The sequence below is a fragment of the Nuphar pumila genome, chromosome 14, assembly GCF_984573655.1.
Source record: "Nuphar pumila chromosome 14, dmNupPumi1.hap1.1, whole genome shotgun sequence".
Taxonomy (NCBI): domain Eukaryota; kingdom Viridiplantae; phylum Streptophyta; class Magnoliopsida; order Nymphaeales; family Nymphaeaceae; genus Nuphar; species Nuphar pumila.
The window spans coordinates 9,151,377-9,170,609 of NC_143262.1; the positions used below are offsets into that span (position 1 = coordinate 9,151,377).

The 19,233-nt window shown below is 35.8% G+C and overlaps 1 protein-coding gene across 1 annotated transcript in view; it reads right to left on the reverse strand.

Annotated features, from left to right (window-relative positions):
• LOC149816286 (protein POLLEN DEFECTIVE IN GUIDANCE 1-like) overlaps positions 1-19,233 on the reverse strand; it is a 33,053-nt gene that overhangs the window by 11,409 nt on the left and 2,411 nt on the right. Inside the window, exons 2-3 of the mRNA XM_089987507.1 lie at positions 17,974-18,131; positions 17,318-17,421 (exon numbers count right to left, since the gene is read on the reverse strand). Of these exons, the coding sequence (XP_089843633.1) occupies positions 17,318-17,421; positions 17,974-18,131 (262 nt within the window). The remainder of the gene's footprint in view (positions 1-17,317; positions 17,422-17,973; positions 18,132-19,233) is intronic.

Sequence of the window (19,233 nt, forward strand, 5' to 3'; positions counted from 1 at the left end):
GTTAATCAAAGCTCGTGTTTCGAAGATCCCCATTTCATTTCAAGGTATACCAAAGTTTTCCTTTTGAATTCATACCATGTACCATTCAATTGCAATAAAATAAGTCACATATGTTCTCAACAATTATTATACATCAAAATATCATCTAAATAAACAATCACAAACTCTTCTATAAAGGCAGTAAGTATCCCATTCATAAGATGCATGAAGGTAGCAAAAGTATTGCAAAATCTAAATAGCAACCAAGCACTCAAACAATCTTTTTTCGGTTTCGAAAAAGCTATTCTTTTTAAATGTCATTTTCATGGATATACACTTGATGATAGCTAGACTTTAAGTCTAACTTAGTAAAATAACACACATATTGTAATTGGTCCCGTAAATCACCAATCCGTGCTAAATGACATTTGGTGTTGATTGTGATCTTATTCAAAGCCTGATAGTCAATGACTCAATGCACATCCTCCAACCACAAGAAAACCACATGGATAGCAGTTAGGCTTGTTCACCCTTTTCTTGTCATCTCCATAATTTCTCTTAATATCCTGTTCTCTAACACTAAACTTCAGTATAACTTAATGTTAGCAAGCAGAGAATCTTCAATCAGTTGGATCTGTGTTCTACTGGCCTTTTAGGTGGAAAACATTGACAATCTGAAAATAGATCCTCAAGCCACTTTAGGAGCAGTTTTTATTCAGCCTTTTGGTCCAATTGAAATGAAAGTTCAATCAATATTGCTAGGTCCTATAACTTTATGTCTCACTATCAGCAATACAAACTTTTTACAAGCATTCATCAGTTTCCTTGCTTGAGCAAGTTCTTCATTGTTTGCAGGCAAGGCTGTCTATATCCTATCGTATCGTACGATATGTATTGTTACATTTGGGGTTTATGATACGATACATACTCATATCGTGATACGGGTGTATTGTACCTGTTCGGGTGTATGGCACGATACACCCCTGTATCGTGCCGTATCGTATGATACAGGGTGCATAGTACGATACGGTATCGGCGCACTTAAAAAGACCCGAAAGTTGTCTTTTTTCATTTTGGGTTTTAAATGCCTCTTGAGGGCCAACTTCTCCATATGTCTAGGTTGTTAGAATGGAACCCACACACTCTAGGTTCCGTGAGATTGATTTGGGGGGGCAATTCGTGGGCAAGGAAGAGAGTTTTTGCATTTTTCTCAAGAGTGCATTTCTACCATTTTTTCACTCAAGGAAGTGGGTTAAGGTAAAAAAATCTCTATTTTTTGCTTCTTATTGAGTGTTTTTTGGTGATTATGACATCAGAAGAACTAGCATGGCATTGGGACACTCAAGTAATGAGTGAAAACCGATTAAAAATCAAGTACAACTATTGTCAAATTTCTTTTTCGGGTGGTATCTCTCAGTTGAAGCTTCATTTAGCGGGAACACATCATAATGCGCAAACATGCACGTCAAGGAAATTGCTGGATGTTGTAAATTTAGGAGTGTCAACGGGCCTAGTTTACCCGGACCCAACCCAAACCAAACCCTATAGGGTCCGTATATGGTGATAAATAAGTTCTGATTAAGACCCGGGTCCAGACCCGAAGGTCCGCTTAATACATGGACCCGGGTATAGTGTGTGAAATTTTATACCGAATCCGACCCGAGTTCCGATTAAGAGCCGCAATTTTTTAATGTAAAAATGATAAAAATTATTGTTTAATTAGGTTTGGTTCATATAGTTCTTATCGGGTCCGAGTATGCTTTTTCTTATAGTAAACCCGATTAGACTCGGGTTTAGACCCGATACCATACCTGAAAATCTTATCCAAGTCTGGTTTCACCTGGGTCCGAACCAAACCGGACCCGTTGATGCCCCCACGTAAAATGACAATGCCAACAATTACTTGATTATCTGAGAGAAAAAAGATAAAAAAGAGATGAATGAGGCAGAAATGAGGTATGTGGAACCCTAAGAGGATGTCTATTACGAAGATGAGCTCCCTACTTGTAATCCTCCAGCCCATAGCATAGGCTTAGAAGTACGAAGTTCTACAACAAAGGAAAAAGGTGTGTCTGGTGCCAGTAGTAGTGTCGCGGCTGCCGCCACGGGCACAAAAAGAAGAGGAGGAGGAGAAGGGGGTTCTTCGATAAGAGGATCAGGAGGTAGAGCTAGAGGCTCTATTATGAGCTTTTTTTCTCCTAAGACAAACCCTAGGGCGCAGCCCGATATTCGTACTGCGATAACTCCTCAACATTTAATCAAGCAAGCATATGTCATGGTTGAGAGATGGTTCTATAATGCCTGCATTCCTTTCAATGTGGCAAATTTCTTTCATTTTTCAAACTAGCTTGACTTGCTCCCAACGGCTAGAAGAGATGGTTCTATAATGCATGCATTCCTTTCAATGTCGCAAATTTCTTTCATTTTTCAAACTAGCTTGACTTGCTCCCAACGGCTAGAATTCTAGCCGTTGGGAGCTCTCTCCCACATATGAAGACTTTCCCTCTTTTTCACTTCTCTCCTCTTCTATACCTTTCTCTATAAATATGGGTGGGTGTGTGCCTTTTAAAAGTGAGAGAGTGATGGGTAGTATTAGGGTTGTGTACTATTTTTTTTTAGTGCATTGTAGCGAGACTTGAATGTAATTTTATTTTGTATTTCTTTTAATGTCTATTATAAATAAAATTATTTATTTACATTTTGATATGTCTTTTAATTCTTAAGTTTGTTTTTTAAATGTATAATGTTTTGAATCTTGGAGATCTTCTTGGAGTGCATTGGAATCCGCACCATTTCGTGATAGCTTTGAGAGGAAAAGTTTTAGATGCTAATGTGAAAGAAGCGAATGCACATTGTGATGAGATGAGATGAGATAGTCATGGAGAGAAACTGGGTGTAGCATCATGGGAGATGGGTGGACAGATAGAAAGTCAAGGACCTTGATAAATTTTCTTGTTTATTTTGTTTATTAATATGAAAGTATGAGTTTGTGGTATGTTCTTAATTGAAAAATATTTAATATTTTGCATTGTTCTTGTGAGATATGTATGTAATATTATCTATGATTCTATATTAATTGATGTTTGATGATGTCTTATGCGTCTCATAGAAACATAAATGCTTTATATGGGATTTTATGGTTGTATTTTGTATAATTCATCTTTGTTTCATGTGGTACGATTTTTTTAGAATTTTTTGCTAATTTTTCTTGATTTTTTTTTTGGATTTTTTGAAAAAAAAATATTAAAAATTTATGATACGTTTACGATACAGTGTTACTATGGGCCCGACCGATACGGGTAATAATACGATACTTACAACCTTGGTTTGCAACATTAATCACAATTTTTTTCCATCTCTTATGAATCGGCATTGTTGCATCCTCCTATAATCGGTTGCATCTTGACCTCCTACACAAAGGTGTATAGAATCACTTGACAGACATACAAGAGGCCCACACTTCACAATTTATCTTGTTAATGTACTTTTCTGTATTAACAAGCCTTTAAGGTAACCTCAATTTTATCACTAGTTTTTAATGATCAAGGTTCTTTAGCTTCTCAGGTTTACAACTGCCCCGCTTCACCTGAATCTTCAAGTGGAAGAGCTCCTCATGTATCGCTATATCATCTTTTGATTATGAGGTTCTGGCATGAGTAACTTGAGAACAACTTGAATCACCTATAGTTTTATTATCTCATTTGTAATGAAAACCTCCTTCCCCTTTTATTTTTTTTTCATTGTTTCCCCTTTGGATGTAAACCAGAATCAAGCTTCCAACACTTCTTTTTCACATGGCTAATTTTGTAATGATCACATTAATTTTTTTGAGTTGTATTTTCCTTTTTGTTCCACTCCCCTTTATATCAACCTTCATCTTGCTTGTACCTTGAACCTTGACCTTCTCTCCCTTCTCTATTCCATTTTTTGGATTACTTTTCACTTTCAATAGCTGTAGCATTTATGCTAGCTTCACTAGTGTTTGCTACCTGGAAAAGCTTTAAGTCTTTCAGCATATTTTTATCCACCAACACATTTTATTAACACTGAGTTCTCACACAATAAAGTCTACAGAAAAAAATTTCTTTGTGGAATTTGGTAATGCATTGCTCAATGAAGTGCTTAGTGTTTCCAAAAATATTGCCACTTCATCCAACATTTTTTTCTTCTCTTTCAAGTCAATGAATGAAACCACTTCTTTATCAAAGTTTTAGACTTTTTCAGGACTCCAACATTTGAGTGTTTGAGGTATTGATTCGATAACTCTTGATTTTAGAAGCTTGTAGAATCAAGAATCAGCATCATCGGGTCAGAATTAGATTTTTGGGTGATTTTTGAAGTATTTTTGTGTGACGAGTTTCTTGGGACCTGTTTCGAGAAATCAGATTTGTTGGAGTCTATCGGTAACCATTGTTGTGCTTGGTTGGGATCCCTAGAATCATTTTTGTGTGAGGGATCTTCTGATATCATTCTTGAGGAGGTTATTTGTGGTTTGGGGACATTTCTTTTGCATTCCAATAGTGTGTGTATGGGGCGGTAACATGGATTTGGGTTTCTTGGCTATTGATTTACATGTCCTTGGATATATTTTGCTGAGAGAGTTCTGTTTTTGTTTGAAACTGAGATTATCGTGCCTGTTGGTGTGTATAGCACTCGATTGAAGCATATTGTGATTTCTTGCTTCTTGTTTGGTTTTGGCTCATAGTGCTATTGTTGAAGGGCTGTGTGTGCAACTTGTGTTGTGGCTTGCATATTGGGCTGTATTGGTTTCTTTTGCAGCACTTTTGGGTGTTATTGTTGTGGATTGGTAATTTGTGCAGCTTTATTTTGTAGTTTGGGGTTGAGTTGAAATACAGAAAAGAAAACAAAGACATTATCTAGTTGACTAGAGTTAAGTTAAATGGAATCAACTATTCTTTTGGTCTAGTTTTATTATAGTCATTGTTGATGGCAAAGGACTAGGAGGCTTTATTGATGGGACTTTTGTGAAGCCCAAACATGGAGATGTGAATTATGAGAATGCAGTCAAAGAATGAAAGATGAATAATGCGACGGTCAAGACATAGATTCTTGGCTCTATAGAACTAAGAATTGCCATGAACATCTATAAGTTTATTGAAGCTAAAAATGCTTGGGGCTACATCAAGCAAGTGTACATGCAGGAAAACTAGGCAAGACAGTACAAGTTAATACAGGAATTGTAAGCATTAAGGAAGAGAGGCAAGTCAGTTGAGGAGTATCATTCTGAGATAATTTTGCTATGGGATTCATTGCCCTTGATTGACAACAACAAGAAGTGTGAGACGTGCAAAGATTGCAAGACATGTATGGAGGCGAAAAGGAAATCCAAGGAAACAGCAAGAGTAATTGAGTTTCTTATGGGATTACGCTCTGAGTTTGATAATGTCTGAAGTGTTGTTATTCACTGAACACGCTTTTCACAAGTCACCCAGGCTCTTTCTGAAATCATTGTTGAGGAGAGTAAGATGAAATCTCTTCAGTCATATTCCTCTGGTGATTCTGCTATGGTGACAACAAGACAACCTAACAATTTTGGTGGAGCAAAGATGGGATCCCTAAAGTACGATATATGTAACGTGCATTGTCACAATTGCAATGAGATGAGGCATATGAAAAAGGCATGTCTTGTATTGAAGATGAAAGGGATGAAGATTGGAGGGAGTGTTGCAGTGTCTGGAGTTGCGGGGGCTAGCTTGGCTTCAAGATGGTTGATAGACTCAGAAGCGTCATGTCATATGACTGCAAATGAGTTTGTACTGACCAATTGTAGATCATGTAATGGTGTCTTTCAAACTGCAGATGATTCCTTGATGATTGTTTCAAAAGTTGGTTTTATTACTCTTGGGTCTAATCCTAGTGATAAACTTAATATTCTTGAAGTGTTCTATATTCCTTTTGTTGCCATGAACTTGCTCTGTATTGGTAAAATTACTCAGTATAACTGTTATGTAACTTTCACTCCCGATGGTTGTTATGTGCAGGATCTGCTGTCAAGAAGGAAGATTGGGACTGGGCAGAGGCAAGGGCATCTCTACTTTCTGGATCAGTTAAATCAGAGTCAAAGAAAAGATGATAGGAATAGAGTTGATGCTGCACTTTTGGACTCTTCAGTGTTGTGGCACCAAACGACTGGGTTATGTATCAAGTTCTAGACTTCAATTTTTGTTATCTTTTGGTTTGCTTGGATCTTCTTGTAAGCATGGAGTTTCTAATGATGTAAAGTGTTGTGAGAGTTGTAGGTTGTCTAAGAGTCATGCTCTCTCCTGTGAGTCCTTTTGAAATAGTTCACGCTAATGTATGGAATGTATGGGTCCTTCTCCTGTGGTGTCTAAAGGATGATCAATGTATTTTGAGACTTTTATAGATGAATTTATCAGATATATATAGGTTCGTTTTATGAAAAATCAGAGTGAGTTGGCTAATATCTTTAAAAGATTCTATGTGTATGTTGAGACTCAATTTGTAGCTAAAATAAAAATCCTACATTTTGATTCAGGGGGAGAATATATGAGTAATGAGGTACGAAAATTTATACTTGAGAAAGGAATTATGCATCAAAAGTCATGTCATTACACTCCAGACCAAAATGGAGTGGTAGAAAGGAAGAATATACATATATTGGAGACTACCAGAGCATTGATATTTAACACTAAAATGCCAAAAGGGTTCTGGGCAAAAGCAATGAGAACAGTTGTACATTTAATAAATCAAATGTCTTCTAAGGTAATCGGGAAAATCTCTCCTCATAAGAAACTGTTTGGGAAAGAACCAGATTATGACATGCTGGGGGTATTTGGAAGTACATGTTTTGTTCTTGTTCCTCAGCAATTCAAAGATAAGCTATCCCCCAAGGCAACAAAGTGTTGCCTTATAAGATATCTTGAAGGATAAAAAGGATATAAATGCTTTGATCCTGGAAGTAAGAAAGTGTAGACATCAAGGCATGTAGAATTTTGGGAACATGTGCCATTTTACAATCAAAATGAGTCAAAAAAAGATTATGGAGTCTACTTTGTAGAGCAACATGATTCAGGGGAAGAGCCCTTGCCCAAGCCAAGACCCAATACCCTCCAAGCCGATCCTCATGAGTCAGCACCTTGGTCTCCTCTCGTTCCTCAAGTGTGTAGGAATTTGTTTCTTACGATTTTTTTCTGCTACTCATCAAGCATTTCTAACTATGATTCAATCATATATGATTCAGTCCTATGCATCAGATTTAGAGTGGCAAAAGGCAATGGCAGATGAGTTTGGAGACTTCAGAGAGAATGAAAGCACAGGAGTTAATTGAACTGCCAGCAAAAAAAATGTAGTTGGGTATAGATCAAAACTAAGGCAGATGGGTCTATTGAACGTCGTCTTGTAGCGAAGAGATATAGTCAGCAATATGGGATAGACTTTGTTGAAAACTTAGTATTTGTGGCCCAGATGGCTACTATTAGGACCCTACTAGCAGTGGTTGCAGCAAAGAGATGGGAACTGTGGCAAATGGATGTGAAAAATGCCTTTCTAAATGGGGATTTGGAGGAAGAAGTGCATATGGAGCTGCCTCAAGGAATTATTGATGAGGATGTGTAGACGGAAGAGAGCATTGTATGGGTTAAAATTGTAATGAAACACTAGTGCAAATAACAATATCACGAACTAACTACAAGAGATGCACAAGTATACAAACAAGAAGCCACTAATGGGCAAAATACAATAAGCCACAAAGAGACAAGTGACAAATACACACAATATGAGAGAGAGAGAGAGTTTAAAAATATAAAGAATCTCTTATTGAAAATGCTTCAACAAGAATTACAAAATAGTAGGGCAAGACCCCCTATTTATACAACTAATGGAAGCAAAAGGGCTCCCAAAGAATCGTTGGGACCGTTGGAGAGGATCCCAATGGCTCTTATGAGGGCTCATTCACATGCTTAATAAAAATAAAAAAAATAAAAAACAAAAAAAGGTCCCTAATGGACATGCGTATTTACAAGTGAAAAGACTAATTTGCCCCTAGTGGGCATTACAAAAGATATATATACAAAATATATATGTATATATATATATATAACATCCATATATTTTAACACCTCCCCTCAAACTGACGGTGTGATAACCGAGAGTTTGCTTAGGAGAAAGTAGAAACCGGGTGATGGTAAGGCTTTGGTGAAGAAATTTGTCAGCTGATACTCTAAAGTAACATATAGTAGTTGAATGGTGCCCCATAAAAATTCATCTCAAACATAATGATAGTCCATCTCGATGTGATTTGTTTGTTCATGGAATGTTGATTGATAGCAATGTAGATGGCACTCTTATTGTCGCAACACAACTTCGAAGGAATAGAGATAATGACTCTCATATCTTTGAGCAGACTTCTCAACCAAACAAGTTCAATGGTAGTTGTGGTCATCGCCACCCTCTACTCAGCCTCCTTGAAAGATAGAGATATCGTATGTTGTTTCTTACATCTTCAAGAGACTAAGAAAAACGCAATAACCTGTTGTAGAAATACGATCATTGGGGTTACCACCCCAATCAGAGTCAGTATAAGCAATTAAGTTAGGAGATGAAGAGGAAGATAAGAATAGTCCTTTGGTTATGGTTTTCTTCAAATATCTGATAATTCGCATGACGGCAGTTGTGCGATTTATGATAGTAGGAGCATTTTGAAACTGACTTGCACTTTGAACAACATGAGTAATATCTGGCCTAGTAATAGACAAATATGTTAGTGATCCAATCAGTTGACGATAAGGAGAGATCTTCTTAAAAAGTTTCATCATTGGCTCTCATGTTAGCGTTGATTACTTCTTGAGTCTTCAATTTCTTTCCGTCAGTTAAGTCAGACTTAGTAATAATATCTGATGCACACTTCATCTGAGACAGAATATATCCCCGAGAAGAATATGCAACTTGGATCCCTAAAAAAATACCTTAGAAATTCAAGGTCATACATATTAAAATTGTTTTTAAGAATATTTTTGATAAGCTCAATGCCCTCTTTATCATTCTCAATGATGATCATATCATCAACATATAATAATAAAATAGTTACGTGATCACCTGCATATTTAACAAAAAGAGAAGTATCAGTATAACAAGAAGTAAAACCATTATCAAGAACAACTTTACCAAAGCGATCATACCAAGCTTTTAGAGCTTGTTTAAGACCATAAAGAGCTTTATTGAGTTTTAGAATTTTTTTCTCAATCTCAAGAACCGGCGGATGATCCATATAAACTTCTTCACAAAGGTTCTTATTTAAAAATGCGTTTTTAACATCTAATTGATAGATAGATCATTGTCTAATAAACGCTAAGGCTATTAAGGTTCTTACACTAGTCATCCTAGCAACTGGGGAAAAAAATTCCTCGTAATCAATTTCATATTCTTGTGCATACCCTTTACCAACTAACCTAACTTTGTATCTTTCTAATGTCCCACCACTCTTGGTTTTGACTTTATAAACTCATCTACATCCAATAGCCTTTTCTCTAAGGAAAGACCTAAAATTGTCCAAGTGTTAGCATTGCTGAGTGCGTCTAACTCAAGTCTCATAGCATCAATCTAATGTGGATATTGCTTAGCTTCTTTAAAATTGGAAGGCTCATGATAGGAATGGATCATCATTAGACGTTCTATAATTTGGAGAAAAAGAATCATATGACACAAATTTTTTAGAAGGTCTACTATTCTTAGAAGATCGCCTAGGTAGGGATTCTTCAACTTGATCTTCTAGAGAAATGTCTTGAGAATATATATCGAAAGCATTTTGATGTTCATTGCCCTCTCGTCGAGTATACACATGTATATCATTGGGATTCTTATTGTGAGAATCATCATTTTGATGCAACAAAGCATCATTTTGATGAGAATTGTTATCACAAATAGTATCATTAAAATCTTTAGATTTATTTCTAGGCAATAAGTAAAAAAGGAAAGAATAGTCAATTTCTTCCTTAGATTTTTGATATTCAAATCCAGTTTGTTCTTTAAGAAAGGTCATGTTTCTTAAAATATAAAGTTTATTATTTTTAATATCATAACACATATACCCTTTTTATTTTCACCGTAGCCAATAAAAGCGCATTCAAGAGCTTTTGTTGAAAGTTTATCTTGTCCTTGAAAAAGAGCAAAGCATTTACAACCAAAAATTCTTAATCTTTTAAAATCTAGAGACATTTTGAACAATTTTTCAAAAGGAACAATTGCAGAAAAAGTGGCTTCGACCCAAAAGTTTTTTGGAACATTTTTAGAGACAATAAGAGTTCTTGTTGAGAGTTTTAAGACGATCTTTGATGAATAATGTCATTTTGTTTAAGATAATTTTGAAATTCATATGACATGTATTCACCTCCGAAATCGGATCTAAAAATGGCTATGTTGTTTTGAAATTGATTTTGAGTAACGATACGAAATTCTTTAAAGGTAGAGAAAATGTCGGATTTGTTTTTAATAAAATAAACTCATGTGTATCAAGTAAAATCATAAATAAAGACAACATAATATGAATATCCTCATTTAGACATAATGGGTGTCGGTCCCTATACATTTGAATGCACTAATTCAAATGGTCTCTTGGAAATAAAATTGATATGTAGACAAGGAAGAGAATGCATCTTTCTAAGGATACAATCATTGAATGTAAACTTTTTTTCATTACAAAATTTTTCCAAAAAAAGAAAAAGATATAGCTTAGAAATACTAGGGTGACCAAGTCTCTTATACCAAGTAACAATATTTTTAGATTGGACATGATTACAAAATGATTTGGATGGCAAAGACAAAAAAAACATGTAATATAGGTCTTCTCTTTTATAGCCTTGCCCAATCCACTTCTCGGACCGGAGATCCTGTACATAGCAATTGGTTGGTGAAAAAGAAACACTATCCAAAATCGATTATTTGAGAAACAAAAAAGAGATTTAAGTTAAGTTTTGAAATAATCCTAATTTTTGGAATATAAAATTATTTGCCTTAACTAAAAACTTTTTCAAGGTTTCTCATCCCTTCAACATCTAATGATGTTCCATCAGCTGTAGAAATGAATGATTTAAAAAACTTAAAACTTGGTTTGGATAAAAGATATGCATTTGGAATCATATGAAAGGAAACACCTGAATCAAGGATCTAAGAGGACATACCGAGAGTTGATGAGATCGCGGCACTGGAGATGGAAGGTGTGGAATAGTTGATTCTCATGAATTGTTGGAGAGTTTTCGTAAGTTGAGCAATAGAGTTATTTATGTCTCCATCTCTCTTTGATTCTTCACTTGAATTGCTTGGACTATCTCCAACGGAAGCCACCTTCTTTTTAAGCTTAGAACAATTTAGTCTAAGATTGTGACAAATAATTTTTCTTCCTCCACCATCGTTACTTTTTCAAAAATTAGAAGGTTATATGTCATCATGTTATTTATCGGTCTAGATACCGCATGGACCTCATCAAAGTCCTTTTTAAAAGCCAAGCGAGTTTCTTCTTTGCATAAGTCGGCAAAGATTTCACTAAGAGTAGAAACCCTATGAAAAAGGGATCCTCTTAGTTGTTCAAATTCCGGAGGAAGCCCATGAATAAATTGAAAAAATCTCTCTCCATTTGATCTTGCCTCATGGCAATAGTGTTTCCTTTCCGTTGTGGTTCGAGGAGAGCAAGTTCATCCCATAGAGGGGATAGGGAACTAAAATAGTCTCTAATACTCATATCCCTTGCTTGGTTCCTCTAATTTTTTCTTGTAAAAAGAAATATCTAGCAAGGTCCTTTTGAGTGTACATACCTTTCATGAAGAACCATGCTTCATTTGCTTTTTTAAATTTGGCTAGATTAGCACAAATCTTGAGTTCCACGTTATTCATAAACCATGCCAATATTTTGGCATGCTCACTTTCCCAATCTTCAACTTTAGATTGATATTTTTTAATAGCTTTGGCCTTTTCTTCATCACTCAAGGTTTTTTTTTCATTCCTCTCCTTATTGGTGATCTTCAATTGTGGTTCTGGAATGATTTCACAAAAATACCCCCAAAGTTTCTTACCTTTGAGGTTGTTTTCCATAACGGTCGCTCACGTTCTATAGTTAATCCCATTTATTTTGAATGAAAGGTCGATCTTTGCATCTTTGTCAATCATTGTGAAAGGAGTTGAAGAACAAAGGTATGAATATCAATACCACTCAAACATAAGAGAGAGTAGTCCCAAGAGAGCTCTCTCCATTTGATCTTGCCTCATGGCAATAGTGTTTCCTTTCCGTTGTGGTTCGAGGAGAGCAAGTTCATCCCATAGAGGGGATAGGGAACTAAAATAGACTCTAATACTCATATCCCTTGCTTGGTTCCTCTAATTTTTTCTTGTAAAAAGAAATATCTAGCAAGGTCCTTTTGAGTGTACATACCTTTCATGAAGAACCATGCTTCATTTGCTTTTTTAAATTTGGCTAGATTAGCACAAATCTTGAGTTCCACGTTATTCATAAACCATGCCAATATTTTGGCATGCTCACTTTCCCAATCTTCAACTTTAGATTGATATTTTTTAATAGCTTTGGCCTTTTCTTTTTTTTTCATTCCTCTCCTTCTTGGTGATCTTCAATTGTGGTTCTGGAATGATTTCACAAAAATACCCCCAAAGTTTCTTACCTTTGAGGTTGTTTTCCATAACGGTCGCCCACGTTCTATAGTTGATCCCATTTATTTTGAATGAAAGGTCGATCTTTGCATCTTTGTCGATCATTGTGAAAGGAGTTGAAGAACAAAGGTATGAATATCAATACCACTCAAACATAAGAGAGAGTAGTCCCAAGAGAGCTTCCAATACCTAGTGGCTCTAATACCATGTAATGAAACACTAGTGCAAAGAACAATGTCATGAAGTGACTACAAGAGATGCACAAGTATACAAACAAAAAGTCACTAATGGGTAAAATACAATAAGCTACAAAGGGGCAAATCACAAATACACACAATATGAGAGAGAAAGCTTAAAAATATAAAGAATCTCTTATGGAAAATGCTTCAACAAGCAATTACAAAATAGTGGAGCAGGACCCCTTATGTATACAACTAACAGAAACAAAGGGGCTCCCGTAGAGTCGTTGGGAGCCCCTCCAACGGTCACATTTGTGACCGTTGGAGAGGATCCCAACGGCTCTTATGAGGGCCCATTCAAATGCTTAATAAAAAATGAAAGAAAAAAACAAAAAACAAAAATAATAAAAAACAAGAAAAGGTCCCTACTGGACATGCGTATTTACAATTGAAAAAACAAATTTGCCCCTAGTGGGCATTACAAAAGATATATACATATATAGATACATAGACATATATATGTATATGTATATATATAACATTCATATTTTTTAACAGAAATAAACACGGGTTTGGTTTGAAAAATTGTGTGCTACAATGGTGAGTTTGGGATTTAAACAAAGTTACCATGAACCAGCCTTGTTTGTGACATCTAATAAAGGCTAGTGTCTTCTTTTGCTTTACGTAGATGATATGATTATTGTCAGTGATGATAAGACAATGATCGCTAGAGTAAAGATGCAATTGGCCCAAATCTTTAAGATGAAAAATTTAGGAAAATTGAAAAATTTTCTAGGTCTTGAGATTGCATACTCCAAACAAGGATTTTTGTTGGATCAGCACAAATATGCAACAAAATTAATTGGGAAGGCAAGACTTGCAAATGATACAAAGCAAGTGAATACTCCTATGGAAGTTAACTGCAAATTAAAGCACATGGATGGTGAACTTCTTAGTGACCCTACAGTTTATAAGAAGTTAGTTGGAAGTTTGATTTACTTGACTATTTCGCGGTTAGATATTACGTTTGCAATTCATGTAGTGAGTCAGTTCATGAGTGCCCCTACGTCATCTCATTTGGCAGTAGTTATGAGGATTATCAGATATGTTAGGGGTACCATGCATTATGAATTGTTCTTTTCTGCTACATCGTCGTTGGAGTTGAAAGCATAATGTGAAACAGATTTTTGGGAAGCTTCTCAGGATAGGCATTCTACCTCAAGGTTATGTGTTTTTCTAGGAGAATCATTAATATCATGGAAGAGCAAGAAGCAACAAAGGATTGCTTTGTCTACTACTAAGGCAGAATACTCTGCCATGGCTCAAGTAACTGTAAAAATCATTTGGTTGAGGTGGTTATTGTAGAACATGGGAATAAACATAAACACGGCAATTACTTTGCATTGTGACAATCAGAATGCTATTCATATTGCCAAAAATCCAGAATTTTATAAGAGGACTAAGCACATTGAGATACATTGTCACTTTATCTTTGGCATACATTGGGTCTCATAACCATATAGCTGATTGTTTCACAAAAATTTTACCGTTGAAGGCTTTTCAATCATTCTTGTTCAAACTTGGCTTGATTGTGTTCTTATCACCTCAAAATTGAGGGCGTGTGTTGAGGAAATGCCATATTTCCTTTGTGTGTAATACCCCCCAATGTATCTATTTGTACATACATTACAGACTAGGGGTATTTTTGTATTCTAGCTAGCATTGCCCACTACTCCACTAGCTTTTGTCTTGTAGTGGGCTTATGGGGGTCGACTCCCCCTTTTATATTTGTTGTAACCCTCATTCTTATTCAATGAAGTTTTCTTCTTCACTTTTGTGTTCTTTTCTTCTCTCTTCTTTCTCTTATTGCATGCTAATTCCATCAAGAAGTACATCCATATAATGTAAAATATGTTTCTGACCATAGTCTCCGAGATCGTCGATATTTTGAAAATATTGTGATAATATCAATATTTTAAAGTGAGCCGAAAATATCAGCACAAATATTGTGATATTTTCAAAATATTGGCAATATATATAATGATAATGTTATGATATATAAGCACACAAACAATCTTTTTTTTTTACCCTTTTCATAAAAAATCCAATATAATTTTATTTTATCAGAAACTTTCCAAAAAATGACCTAACCCTCCAAATTTCATTTGATAGATTATGTCAGATTTGGGAGTTTTCTTTCAAAGAGAAAAATAGGAAAGAAAAGGAGAAGGAAGAGGAGAAAGAAGGAAGGAAAGAAGTGAGGGAAGAGAAAAAGAAGGAGAAATGAAGAAGAGCCATAGAAGGAATGAAGGGAAGGGAAGAGAAAAGAAGAGCCAAAAAAGGGAAGAAAAAAAAGAAAGAGGAAAAAAGAGGAGCGACAGCTAAGGAGGGAAGGAAGGAAAAAAGAGGAGAAGAAAGGAAGGAAGGGAAATAAGAAAGAAAGAAAGAGAAGGAAAAAAGAAAGAGGAAAGATGAGGAGGAAGGAAGAAGGAAAGAAGAAAAAAGAGAGAAGAAAGAAATTTTGTAAGTTTATCTTAGTTTTTTCTAATGTTCTATGTTGTGAATTTTCATTTAATTTTTAGAATTCTTATTTGAATTTTTTAAATTTCGGAGATTTCCTAGAGATTTTTCTGAGAAAATCACTTTTTGAAAAAAAATCCTAAGAAAAACACATGGCAAGAAATTGCCGAGAACAGTAGTGGTGACTATGTTTCTAACTGATTTAATCACTCATTTAACTTACCGAAATTCCATCATAAGTAAGGATATCAGTTTATGCTTCAACTTTCAATGGGTGCTTAGAAGACCATCAATAACTTGGTTGATTAGTATCTCCCTCTTCATTCTTTTCCTCATCATCTTTTTGCTCCTCTATTGTAATCTATGTCACACAGACTCGTCTAGGGAGGCGCCGCACCAGAGTCGACACGCCCCGACACGGGTGTGGACACGGGTGCGGCTTCGGACTCGGCCCGAACTCGGTCAACGCCGAGTCGGACTCGGTCAACGAGTCGAGGCCGAGTCTGTCCTTTTTTGGACTCGGTCAATGTTGATCGAGTCCAAAAATTGTTCATTTTAAGGTAAAAAAACAAAAAAAAACATTTATGGGGCTTCTGAGTCACCGCTTATTCTGGTTGAACTGGGTTTTCTTAAGCTACTCTCATTTTGTGTTAAATGTTGCTAGAATAACTGGAGTCTTTGTTGGTCCTTTTAGTAGTTCTGTTAAATTAAGGACTTTGTGTTAAGATTTTGTTATGGTGGGATTTCTGGAATTGAAAGTCTTCATTATGTGATTCCTTGTCCAGTCAAATTGGGTGTGAGATCCCTGCCCATGCATGTCAAGGATGGTTCACTACAAATAACCATCATAATTATGTGCAGACAATTTTTTTGAGAAATTTTGACATTTCTACATTTTCCTTTTCTCGGCAATATGTACATTTTTTGCAAAGAAGCCTCAAACATAAGCCCCAGAAAAAAATTCCGGGGGGCACTGCCCCCCGCCAGGGGCGGCCCCCCCTAGACCCCCGCCCGCTGACCGCGCAGCGGGACCCGCACCGGAGGGAGCCCCCGGACCACCCTTTCTGCAAGGGCAAAAGTACAATTTGCAAAGTTTATAAAAACACTCATGCTGGTGCCAAACTTTAGAGGACAATATCCACATATATGCACACAGGATATATATATATATATATATATATATATATAGCCGAGTCCCCGTGTCCAAAATTTTTAAAATTGCGCCGCACCCGTGTCGCACCCGCACCCATGTGACATAGATTGTAATGATGTAGTAATCATTGCACTACGTTTGAACCTATAGATTGAATATCACCAGGTGGGGTATGAACCAAGTAACTAGCTGGGTGAGTAGATATAAACACCCTTCAATATTTGATTCACCACTAGTCATGATTCTCATTTTGTCCTATGCATTTGCAATGTCAATAGCTCTTCCATGGATTGTTGGTATTGGGTATTATTAGGTCATTAATTTCCTTTTCTAGTTGACCAAGTGAATCGGCATGATCAAAGAGTATTGTATATCTTATGTATCAATAAGAATATGCAATTTTGAGCCTATTAAGTGAAATATATAACAAATTACAGGGTTGATGAGTTGGACCCTCTCTTTCCCCTATGTCTACATCTTTTTAGTTGTTTTCTTGGCAGTGTACAAACCATGCGTGGCCATTTTTTCCTACATTTACCTAGCTTTAAACACCAAGGTTTGTTCCTCCACCTTTCCTTTTGGATATGCTAAATTGTCTTCTACATTTGTAGATAGAGCTCACTAAATGGCCTTGATGATATGGTAAATCACTGTTTTGTGTGCTTAATGCATCAGAAATCCAATAACAGGTGAAAAAATAATAACAATAATAGACAGGAGGTACTCAATTCAATTCCTAACACAGTGAAACGTTGAGAAGCTTTGAATGACATTAAAGATATCCACACAAGGACAACGTAAACATATATCAGTTTTCCAGGTACAAATAGAAGAATGTGATTCACAATCTCACCTCATATTTAAGAATCTCCAGAAGGTCATAAGGATACGAGCTGGCATGATCGTTAACAATGAAAGAAAAGAATCAAGACAGACAAAGAAGCCAACATCAATTAGCTGCACAGAATTGAATGCATCAGAGACTGTGAATGCAGAACATATGAACATTAAATTAAAAAGAAAGAATTTGCATATTCAGTCTTAGAGTTGGGGCCTTCAGCAATAAATTTCATATGTTTAAACTGAAATAGCTGATGATTCATTTAGAAAGGAACTTTATTGCAAAATCTAAGAGAAAAAATAGTCAACTAAAAGCAAGCTCGAGAAACCAGAGACTTGATGCACCAGTTAGCAATGTCCAAGAAGATTCACTGGTCCAACTCAGGGCCATCACGAAATAGGCCAAGTTGGTCACATAACAACCAGCTAATTTGCAAATTGACTGTTTCTCTTGCACATGCCAAGTCACAAATTGAATTGTTTCGCTTTCAGAATCATAAAAATCCTAGTGGCAAGAAGAATAAGCTAATCCACATCGTGCCAATTAAAAAAAAAAAACTAATCCATACTTGTGGCTTAATAACTGCTAAAAATAATGCACATTACCAGCACAAAGCATAAGAACAAGGTAACTTAATATTAAAAAAAAACACAGAACAGTGGCATCACCAGTTCGCATCTCCATGGCACATGAAACATTGTATTGTAGACCCTCTGTCTCTTCTTCTCATTTCCAACTGACGCTGTTATCCTTAAAGAATTACCACCTTGTATCTCTCCCCAAAAATACTGTAATGGCAATTTTCCTACAGGCATTGGATCTGCATCTGATCCAATTAGACATGAAATTACTTTCCCAAAAGAGACTCCTATGTATTGGAAAAGGTTCACCAAATGCAATCATGCTTTATTTAAAATTGCAAGAATATCCATGCTAGTGCTATACAAGATAAAATACAACCATGCAATTTCGAATTTTGGTAAGGACAATAAAAGTTGTGATCTTGTTAATATTCGCCATGAGATGCGAATTATGTGTGTATGTATGTATGAGAGAGAGAGAGAGAGATCTTCAACTTCTGAGTGACAGCTTGCTATTTATTCTTGTCAGTTTGTAGCAAGCAATTCTCTTACAAACCATGTCCAATATGCTGCAGTTTCAAGATTTAACATTTGCAAAATAAGTGCATTAAATAAAAACTAATATATGCAATAAAAACATCCAACACTATTCTGTAATGCCCTTTCACTATGAATTTCAGGAAAATCACAAAAGCACATCATATGGCTAATTAAACATTTTTTTCATTCCAAAGAGTAAACATTCCCAAGTATAGAAAAGTCTTATATTTGGTATTACCACTGCACATAGGATCTTCCATCATTTCTTTTAGGAAAAGAAATACCAAATATGACGAACATCATTGTTAAAGGATGACATTTTGGAAACTGTATCTAATGTTTATCATGTTGCCCAATATTCTATCCATAGTTTTCTTGCTTTGGCACTTCTGGCATGATCAATGGTGACATTCGTCATTCCACAACATATCAAAGCCAATATATTTTGAACAATTAAAACCAGAAAGTGGCATTGTAGATACTTCTTTACTCTTTAACGTGTCATTCCTTGCACATGCACATATATATATATGGCAATATTTTATTGGTTGGTGTCGCTTCTAGACTATTGTTTCATCATTTTATAATAATTAGCTTTTTGTATTTCAATCAGTGGATCTATTAGGTTTTGTTACCTTAAAGTAAACAACCTGGCGTCTAGATACATATGTTCTAGTAGTAACAACCTCTTTAGGCACTCTTTTTTCAGGGTTTCTTACATCTGCCCTTGCAATATAAGGAGCAATCAAGTGTTGAAATACAGCCTTGATTATCTGCTTACAACTTGGTGCAATATAAGAAGAGAAA